Source organism: Hippopotamus amphibius, chromosome 6 (genome assembly GCF_030028045.1).
Source record: "Hippopotamus amphibius kiboko isolate mHipAmp2 chromosome 6, mHipAmp2.hap2, whole genome shotgun sequence".
NCBI lineage: Eukaryota > Metazoa > Chordata > Mammalia > Artiodactyla > Hippopotamidae > Hippopotamus > Hippopotamus amphibius.
Window position 1 is genome coordinate 168,211,361 of NC_080191.1, and position 10,293 is coordinate 168,221,653.

The 10,293-nt window shown below is 56.8% G+C and overlaps 1 protein-coding gene across 3 annotated transcripts; it reads right to left on the reverse strand.

Moving 5' to 3' along the window:
• Window positions 1-1,464: 1,464 nt before the first annotated feature.
• On the reverse strand, window positions 1,465-10,293 carry CPN2 (carboxypeptidase N subunit 2). Of its 3 annotated transcripts, none has more exons than XM_057739127.1 (2): window positions 10,198-10,293; window positions 1,465-3,399 (listed from the first exon to the last, which is right to left on the reverse strand). In XM_057739127.1, exon 2 carries the CDS (start codon window positions 3,394-3,396, stop codon window positions 1,753-1,755), a length of 1,644 nt encoding a protein of 547 aa, XP_057595110.1. In that variant the 5' UTR covers window positions 3,397-3,399; window positions 10,198-10,293; the 3' UTR covers window positions 1,465-1,752. The 3 variants fall into 3 exon arrangements, 2 of the variants coding, with proteins under 2 accessions (XP_057595110.1, XP_057595109.1); XM_057739126.1 differs by lacking the exon at window positions 10,198-10,293 and adding an exon at window positions 6,213-6,326; XR_009054320.1 differs by lacking the exon at window positions 1,465-3,399 and adding an exon at window positions 6,948-7,010 and having other exon boundaries at window positions 10,198-10,270.

The following is a 10,293-nucleotide window of genomic DNA, read 5'->3' on the forward strand; positions in this document are numbered from 1 at the left end:
CCTTGGTTCCCTGGCCCCTGTGGCTCTCAGCTCAAGCCAGGCGAGGGTCCTCGTCATCTTCCCTGCCTCTTGCTCTCCACAAACCTCACAGAAGCGTGGCCCCCCTCTGCATGAAGTTCTTCAGCAACGGCTGGGCATCCTTAATGGATGTGCATACGCCTTCCTGGGCCCTTCAAGGCTCCAGCGAGCTTTCCAGCTTTACTTACCTCCCCGTGTCCTCTCCCACCAGTAGCCTGTTCCAGAGGCCACAGCCCTGACCGCACCCACTTGCCTCTCTCCATCCCTTGGCTCACACTTTTCTTGCACCATCTCAAGGCCCACGGACCAAAGGCAGCTTCCTGAGGCCTGCGCTCGCCCGGACCTCCACCTCCCCTGAGCTCCGCAGCACCTGCTCAGCGCCCACCCCGTCATGCTTGTGTTTTCATCCCATGCACCCTTGTCCGATCTCTCCCACCAGACCGTGAGCTCCTGGAGGGCCTGCTATACATCTGATTTATTTCTCCCAACCCCAGCACTCCGCCCAGGCCAGTCCACACTGCAGGCGGGGAAACCAAGGAGGGGGCTGGGCCATGGTTCAGCCCAGGGAGACAAAGAGCTTCCCTGAGCTGGGGACGGGAGAGGAGAAACGGACAGAGGGACACCCGGAAGCGCTCAGGGACTGGTTGGCCATGAGGACTAAGGGGAGGAGAGATTGGAGACCACGCCCAGCTCCCGGGCTCGGCAACGTGCTGGGTGGGATCCAGGAGGAGCTGGGGACGCAGTCTGGTTTAGACATGTCTGTGGCTGTCATGATAGAACACACGTCGCTGAGCAGAGAGATATGTCTTCATGGAGCCAAAAACCGGAGCCTAAGATGGAGATCTGAGGTCATCCGTGTAGAGGTGGCATCTGACCCCAAGGGGGATGCCCCAGGGAGCCCGGATGACAGCCCACCCCTGAGGTGACCAGCCTGCGAGGGGTGACTGGGGAAAACTGGGAGAGAAGCCGGGCTTGGGTAAGAGGGTGGTGTTCCCAGAACCAGGGGGGACCATTTCAGTGAGTGCGCGGCCCACAGAGGCAGACACTTCGCGTTGAAGGGCGTCCGTCCCAGCCCATCCGGCTCCCTGTGCTCCCCCCCTCCTCGGGGAGCAGCCATCCTGTCGGCTGACCAGGTAAGGTGTTTCCCCTCCCGAGGCCGCCGTCACCTGATTTCTCCTGGACGCGCTGGAGGCCGGCGCACACGGCATGAGTCCCTGCACGCGGAGTCGGACCCCTGCCGCTCCTCCTCTGGTCACCTCTGCTTTTATCCTCTCCCTTTTTCCTCTTTATCAATTAAAAGCACATTTCCAGACAGAGAACTAGAAACAGACATTGGCTCTTGAACTGGATGTCAAGAGAGGGAGGCCTCCATTGTGTGGAAACGGAACACTGGTAAGACAATGTCTCGGGGAGAGGATGAGACTGGGGTGGTTATTAAACAAGAGGAAAAACACTGGGCAGTGGTGTTATTTTATTCTCCGGACCACAATGCAGCTCTCACGGGTGCTTTGCAAAGCTTAAGGAAGGCGCTGTTAGGTCTCAGACTCAGACGAGGGTGATGGAGGAGGAGGGAGAGACTCTGGGTGGTGGAACGGCCGCCTCCCCCTCGTCCACCTTGGAGATGCAACTCCATCCCTCGCATCTGAACAACCAGAGCTGCAGCTCCCGTCACCGTCTCTTGCCTGGTTGGGCCCGGAGGCTGTCTGCCCAGGCTCCCGGCCCATCAGCCCGCACCTAGGGCTCCCCTGCCAGAGCCCTGATGGACACAGTGACCCTCACAGAGCCACAGCTGGACTTCAGGTCCCACTCCCGACTGGCATTGAGCATGAGGCCCGGGGAGCCCGAGCCCTGCCTGGGGGACAGCTGGACGTTCAGCCAGCGACACCGGGCCTGGTCACAAGCCAGCACCACGGTGCCCTCGGGGTTGCTGTAGGTGCACCGGCTCCGGGTGGCCCCCTCCTCCGCAGCCAGGTCCCAGCCACCCCCCGGCTCCCTGTCCTCTGCCCCCGGGGCCTGGAAGCCCAGGTGGTCCCGGGTGATGGGGCACACCAGCTGCTCCTCCCTCAGTGCGGGCAGCACCTGGCCCTTCAGGTAGGCGGGGCCGGCGCAGTAGGTCTGGATGTTGAAGAGCCGGTCGCTGTACTGGTGCAGCCACTGGAAGAGGTAGCCCAGGTGGCAGTCACACCTCCAGGGGTTGCCGTGCAGGGCCAGGTTAAACAGGTTGTAGTTGGTGTCGAAGATGCCCCCGGGGAGCGTGGTCAGCAGGTTCCTGGAGAGGCTGAGCAGCTCGAGCTTGGACAGGTTCTGGAAGAGGGCGGGGTGCAGGGCCGTCAAGTTGTTGCTGCCCAGGTAGAGGTTGACCAGCCCCTCGAGGCCCTTGAAGACGCCGGCCGGGAGATGGGTGAGGGCGTTGTGTGAGAGTGTGAGGGACCCGAGGCTGGAGAGATTGGCAAAGGCATCCTCGGGGACGGTCTCCAGCTGGTTGTGGGACAGGGACAGGCTGACCAGGCCCGGGGAATGGGCGAAGAGGCCAGAGGGCAGTGTCCGCAGCGCGTTGCCCTGCAAGTTCAGGAAGGCCAGCTTGCCCAGGGAGGAGAAGACACACCGGGGCAGGTGGCTGATGGCGTTGTGGGGCAGCCACAGCTTCTCCAGGTGGGAGAGCCCGGCAAACACTTCCGAGGGCAGCTCAGAGATGGAGTTGCCGTCCAGGAAGAGCTCCTGCAGGCTGCCCAGGTGGCTGAACAGCCCCTGGGGCAGGCTGGCCAGCGCGTTGCTGCTCAGCTTCAGGGTCTGCAGGCTGCCCAGGGGGTGGAACAGCTCCTCGGGAAGCTGGGCCAGGAGGTTCTGCGCGAGGTTGAGGGTCTTCAGACGTCTCAGAGGCTGGAAGAGCCTCCCGGGCAGGATCTGGAGCCGGTTGCCCTGCAGCTGGAGGGACTCCAGGGCGCCCATGTGCTGGAAGAGGCCCTCGGGCAGAGCCTCCAGCCTGTTGAAGTTGAGGGTGAACTTGCCCAGAAAGGTCAGGCCGGAGAAGATGTCAGCGCTGAGGTTGGAGAAGGTACCGCCAGTGATCTCCAAGTCCTGCAGCCCTGGCAGCCCCCCGAAGGCATCCGGCCCAAAGTGGCACACCTGGGTGTTGAGGAAGACCACCTTGGTCAGGTTGGGGCTGCCGCTGAAAGCCCTGGCCCCCACCGTGGTGAACGAGGTCTCCACAAAGATGATGTCTGTGGCTTGTGGCGGGATGTCCAGGGGGATGGCGGCCAGCTCCTCATCGGAGCAGAACACCTCCCGGCTGAAGCAGTCACAGCCCTTGGGGCAGGGCAGGGTGGGCGTGGCCAGGAGCAGAAGGCAGGCCCAGCGCAGCCAGGCTCCGGGCAGCATCTCCTAGATCCGAGGGGGAAGAGAAAACAGAAGTGGCACCTTCATCAAGGGCAGGCAGCCCGGTGACCAATACACCGGTGGAGAGCCAGGAGACGGGGAGCTAGTTTATGTTTTTAATAGTTGTTTTCATACCGTCTCACAGCAGCCTTGCGAGGGCAGTGGGACCACAGCCTTGCAAGGTCAGCTCTAACCTTCTGACCGCAAGGATGTCACGTGGCCTGTCCACAGTCACCCTGCAGGTTGGTAGCAGGACCAAGACCCTGGTCTCATGGACTTGACGTGTTCTTTCCAGATTGGAGGAAGAGGTGGGAACGAGACCGAAAGGCATGGAAGAGGGGTATAAAAGGAGACCACGGGGACCGTGGGACTTTTAAGATAATACATCAAATATGGGCAGATTATGCCTGAGTTGGAAGTTCTTAAACCGTAACCCTTCCTGAGTTTTCAAATCTCAGCATATTTCAGAGCCTAATTATGAGGAGATCTTACCATCTGCTCTTTGCACCACTGAGGCTGAGAGCAGCCACAGAGATAAGACGGGCTCTTATCTTGAAATGAGTCCACCTTCTCTTCAGCACCGCTGCCAGAATGCTCCCCTTCCCCCCCACCATCACCACCTTGGAGCCTACAGAACTTTCCAACATTGGACAGGAGGGTCCCAGATGCAGGGAATCCACAGACCCAACAGGTTTTGCTTGGGGAGTTTTGTTTTAAATAAGGGAAGGGGACCAGGTTTTTAGTTTACTAAATATTAAGATTTTTTTATTAATGCCAGCATCCACCCACAGGTCACGAATTGGTGACATAGCTTACACGCATGCTTTACTTAGCACTCAATCTTTTTTATGTATGAACCACTAGCCAGCATGTAAATAGAAACTGAGAAATATCCCATTAAACCTTTCCAGATTTCAGGATGACTTAGAGGGATTGAGCTCACATTCCCACCTGACAAGACCAAGGGGGGCTTAATTGTCCCATTAGGGAGTCACTACTGCTCCCGCCCACGTCTTCATTTACACGGCTTGTAGAGGTTTAAGCTCCACGAGTTGGAATCCCAGCTCCATCACGTTCTATCTATGTGAACTTGGACGTGTGCTTCAACTTCCTTAGTTGTAAAATGAGGATAATGACATGTTGGGGTAATTGGAGGGTTAAATGAGTAAATACAGGTAAAGGTTTTAGAACAGTGTCTGACATCGTGTGAGCAAGTAATAAATTATGTTAACCATTGTTGAAGGTTGCGAACCACCATCATTACAGAAAAGATTCTTCCAACATCAAAAAAGTAGGAAGGACAAAATGCCCTTTAGATAGGATATATTTAGCTTTTAAGAAAGTAAGAAGAAAGACAAACAGAAGGCAGGAAAGGCAGAAGGAAAGAGAAAATCCTCTCACAATTTACGGGTCCTCAGCAAGACCTCGTTGGCTCCCTGTTGGGGAATCCTGGCCCCAAACCCCCTCTGCCGGCTGCCTCCACTATCGCAAGATTCGGCCTCGGCAGGAGGGCTCCACGTGCCAGCAGAGAGCTTAGAAAAAGCCCCCTGTACCCTCTTCCCATTCAGACACTCAACAACTCTCCGTTTTCCCAAGAAGTTTTCTGCCCAATCGATAGAGAAGGAACACTTTCTCCCTGAGAAAGCGCTGCCGCTCCCTTGAGGCTCCTCTGACGGCCACATAGGTAAGTCACGGGAGGTAGATCTCACACTGTGGCTGGGAAGGCCTCTCACAGGGACGGCGCCTGCCTGCCTGCCACGCAGGACACACGAGGGAAAGGGACACGCCTCCTGGTCCTACCACCCCCTAGACCAGAATTACAGAGTCCAGCTTTAGCGTGAGACCGTGTTCTCTTGGGATTGCATGCACAGAATACAGAGAAGAAGAAGAGGGCTGAAGGAGGACGAGGTAGCCATGGGCCCCCTCCCCGATACCTGCCACCTGGGCTGCTCCTCGGCTCCTACACGAAACCCCTGGGGATCCTGACAGACGCCTTCCCTGACTCCTGGTATGTGTCTCTATCGCAGCACCTGGCAGCATCCTCCAAGTGACGGGTTCTCACAGCTCTCCTTTCTGTGAGAAGATGGATGTCGTCCTCTCTAGGCTCGTGTTGACTCGCAATAGGGTCCGCTGCACTGAACCCTCCGCGGCTGAGAGGAGCAGCTTGAGAGGCCGCGCGGGCCCTCCCTGGAAGGATCCCAGCCTGGAGTGAATGACCGCGGCCAAGCGTGAGCATGGCCTTGAGCCCTCCCTCCCCCTCCCCCGCTGAGAGCAAGAGAGGAGCAACTCCTATTTGTGACATGCCGTGATATTCTCTACGTGCCGGTCCCCTTCCTGCTAACCCTTCTGGTCCTTGGTTCTCAAAGGCAGTTTCCAGAAGGAATCCCACTAGAAGGAACATGGCCAGCCTCACTGAGAGAGCAGGGCCAGGCAGTGTCCGCAGTGGGGCCTGGGTGAGAACCCAGATCTCCTGGTTTCCCTGATCGCTCCTGCTGGGAGAGCTGGGACCAAAGCGGGAGGCACAGGTAAAAGGAAAGGCCTTGTGGGGAGACTGTGCTTCACCTGCCCCCCGACGTGCCTCTAACTTCTAACCCACTGTCACTTGGAAATAATATGCTTTAGAATTTTCCAACAGAGGACTGAACTGGAGAATTCAGGACCTGAGTCAAAACAGCATCAGCGGCACAGAAAATCAAGTGTAGACGAGTCAGCTTAGGCTCGGGCCGTGGCCGGTGGGGGAGGTGGGGGGGGAAGACTCTGATGCGGGAGCAGAGCCGGGGGCAGGTCCACCTGGCAGGTCCCAAAGCTCTCACACCTACCTCTTGATCCTCAGAGCAAATCAAGAAATTCCCACACCAGGGACGCTGGGGTTCCCAGAGCTGCAGCGACGGGTCCACGGGCACACGGCCAGGAAGTATGGGGCTGAGACCAGTCCTGATGGCCTGAGCTCTCAGCAAGGTGCTTGCAGCGATACCACAAGGCTTCTGGAACAGGAAGACCCATCCTCACGTTTCCAGGACCCAAGGTGAACACACACAAGGGACCCCTTCTCTTCCCAGCAGACTCTCTCCAGTACTGTGAATAAAGACCCCACCAACAGCTCCCCGGAAGCCTAAGGGAATGTACTTCTGTGACAGGGTCAGCCTAGGGAAGACAGACCTGGGGAGGCACCCCACACAAGCCCTGGGTCCTGAGTGCCTGAAGCAGGGTTTAAAAGGGGGCACATCCTCCAGATGGCCATGCCCCTTGGACCAGGCAAACTCCTCAGCCCTTGGGAGTGTCATGGTAGGAGGGACCCAGAACAGGGCCTCTAAAGTTCAGGGCAAGACCCTCTGGCCCCAGTCCACTGGGCCAAAGGAAGTGGTAGGTGGTACTCACAGTGAGAGTGAGGAACCCTGATCGTTTCCAAACGTCCCGCTCCCAGCCCAAGACTCACTCTCGTATCACTCTACCATGGCTAAGCGTTTGTGCTCTGGTGTCAGACAGTCCGGGATCAAATCTTGTCTCCGCCCCTTATTAGCTGTGTGACCTTGGCTGAATTCCTCAACCTCTCTGTGCTTTGATTTTCTCATCTTCCAAAGAGCAAGCTTCAATATTACCTTCCTCGTGGGGTGGTTCTGAGGGTTGAATGAGAAAATGCATTGAAAGCTCCAAACCCAGAGCCGCGTACACAGAGAGTGTTCAGCAACCTGAGTCCAGACCAGCCGCAGCTCTGCTGTGAGGTCGGCACGGGAGTCAGCTAAGGAAAAACCAATGAGCCCATCTAAGCACTTCGTTTACGGGCCAGCGAGAGGCCTCTCTGCAGCGCTTTCTGGCGCGTTCCTCCCAGCCAAGGGGAATGAGTTGTTGTGTTGTCCTTGGTTTAGTGGAGCTCAGCTTCTGATGTGGCCAGGATGCCCTGGATGTGGGCCCCTTGCCCAAGCCCCTCTCCAGACCAGAGCAGGTCACCAGGGGCTCTGGAGACAGGCAGCATCCCTGCCTAGGGACCGTGGAGGCTGGCACCAGAGGGGATGGGGGGGAGGGGGGGCGCAGCCAGAAGATTTCAGCTTGTCATCTGAGAAACTACCTCTGCATTTGCACAGAGACCAGCAAATAGCCACAATAAATGTTCCACGCCTTCAGCAAGCTGAGGGAGTCTGGCTTTGGGGGGCTGGGGTGTGGAGGGAGGTGACTGGCTGCGAATGGACTCGTTCCTCCTCTCAAAATGCTTTTGGGTTGGTGCATTTCCGTGTGTCCCACACGCCCATCTGTCATCCACCACAGAGCCAACCCTCTCTCCTTCCCGAGGGTGCTGAGAGCCCAGAGCCCGGCCCGACACCCCCAGGGGCACTTGTCCCTTGACCTGGGGTGTCTACACCGGAGTCCGTCTCACCAACGTGGCTGGATTGTGCCCCTCAGGCTCCAGCACCTCTGGGAGCGGGACGAGGGGCTTCCAGGGCTCATCCAGAGCCCCTGACTGCTTCCTCCAGCTCCCCGGGACCCCAGCCTCCTTTCTCCTCAACCAAGGAAAGAAGCCAAGTAGCTGAGGCAGCGGGACCCGGGCTGGGCCCCCTCCCCAGCCAGCCTGCCCTCCCCAGCCCAGGGTGTCCCAAGCAGTAACGTAATCCCTCAGAGCCCGTTTCTGCACTTGTACATAGAGTACCGTCGCGGTAATAATGAGCAGCGCCTGAATTATAGCATGTTGGGGTTACTGTGGCAATTAAATGAGATGACTAGCCACGGGGGTTATGATACTCCGATATAATGAGTCTATAGTTGGTCTTCATCATGGTTCCTGGAACGGAGCTCCGAAAGCCCTTGGAATATCCTGAGTGACCAGAGAGGAGCGCCTTTTGTGATTCATAAGAAGCCCCTTTCAACCCACACCTGAGTTTATGCTACTGAAGTGACTCTTGATGGCCCCTTAGAGAGTTTCAGACTATACCCAAAATATTTGCAGTGGTTATCTCTGAAGAATAGAATTAATTGCAGGCGATTTTAACTCTTTCCTTGGGCTTAATCATATATTTTCAACCCTTAAAAATAATAAATACGTGTCGCTATTGTAATAAGGTTGAAAGTTATTATAAAAAAAATGTAGGGACGTCCCTGGTGGTCCAGTGGTTAGGAAGCCACGCTTCCAAGGCAGGGGCCATGGGCTCGATCCCTAGTGGGGGAGCTAAGATCCCACGGCCAAAAAAATTTAAAAATTTTTTAAAAAATCATGGAAAACACGCAGCACAGTTCCAAGTCCATAATAAATGCTTCCTTGATTCTTCTCCTTCTTTGCAATTACATTGCAGAGGCTCAAGGAAACATGTCAATCCGCTGTCATAGCTCCTTTTATTTATTTATGTGTTTGTTTGTTTATTTATTTTGGCTGCATTGGGTCTTCGTTGCTGCACTCGGGCTCTCTCTAGCTGCCAAGAGTGGAGGCTACTCTTTGTTGCGGTGTGCGGGCTTCTCATGCAGTGGCTTCTCTTGTTGCAGAGCACAGGCTCTGGGCTCTGGGCACGTGGGCTTCAGTAGTTGCAGCACGCGGGCTCAGTAGTTGTGGCGCACGGGCTTCGTTGCTCCGCGGCGCGTGGGATCTTCCCGGACCAGGGCTTGAACCCGTGTCCCCTGCATTGGCAGGCGGATTCTTAACCACTGCGCCACCAGGGAAGCCCCTGTCATATAGCTTCTTGAAGGGAACGACTATTCTGAAACATCCTGTGAAGCGGGCACTGTCCTTTCTCCAAATGCTCCCCATGGGCCCCCCCCCCCGCCCTCGCTTACACAGCCCCTTTCACTGGAATGCCTGTGCTGACCCGTCCCTGCTGCTACCCGTCCCCCTTCTCCCTACCCGCCAGGCTAGCCCAAGTCCCACTCCCTCTGGGAAGCCTTCCTTGACTGTGCCTCCTTGTCTTCTGTTGAACGCGTGGGTCCTGCCGCTCTGCCTTCTCGTCAGCTGCACCACCTGGCTAGCGGCCCCCGGGGGGCGGGGGTCCTGCGACCGCGGCATCTCCTCCGTGGCCGCGCACCCCAGCACCTGGCCAGGGCTGAGCGCACAGCGGTGTTCAGGCCCTGGGTGCTGAATTGAACGGAACGTACCTGTGGCTCTCGTGAGCCTGTCTGCAGGGTCTTACTCTTCATTCTGCTTCACGGATCAGGGCTCTGTCAGCCCTACGTCCTGGGTTTACATTCTGACACCGCTATCTACTCACTGTGTGGGATGGGCAGGTCACTCCATCTCTGAGCCTCAGTTTCCTAATACCTGGTTATAACCCCATCCCTTCTTAAAATTAGCACTCAGCTGGATGATAAATATGCTAGATGAGATGGTAAATAATAAAGCACTTAATGCAGTGCCTGGCAAATAATAAATGTTTGCTAAAAGGTAGCCACATACATGTTTTATTCCTACTTTATCATCCAAGCCAGGACGCTTCTGAGAATAAAAGGGGAGCTGTTGATAACTATGCCAGGATGACAGGCATAAATGAGGTAGAACCAGGAAAGCCTAGACACATGGTCACATTACTTTATCCCCCCATTCACTAGAAGCTCTCTGAGCACAGGGACCGGGTCCCCTTCATCTCAGAATCCCCCACCATGACCTGCCTACAGCCCCAGCCCAGCACCCCCTCTGCCTGAGTACTTCAGGGGCTTCTCCTGCCCGGGCAGGGGGACACGGAAGGTACAGCCTGCCTGGAGCTGGGGACATGCTCTGAAATCTGGGACAGGTGGCCACTCCATCTCCTGTCCCCGAGCTGGGACCCCAGACCAGATTCCTCCCACATCCCCACAGACCCCGGAGCCCTGTAGTGACCCCAGGAGACCTACCGTGAGGGGCTGACAGGTGGGGACCGGCTGCCCTGGCTCTTCCTCTGGTGTGGTGAGTGGTCAGCGTGAACCCAGCAGCCCTGGCGCCGATCAAAG

What these genes read in the sequence shown, in the direction of transcription:
- CPN2 (XM_057739127.1), bottom strand. Translation starts at nt 3,396, where the DNA reads ATGCTGCCCGGAGCCTGGCTGCGCTGGGCCTGCCTTCTGCTCCTGGCC.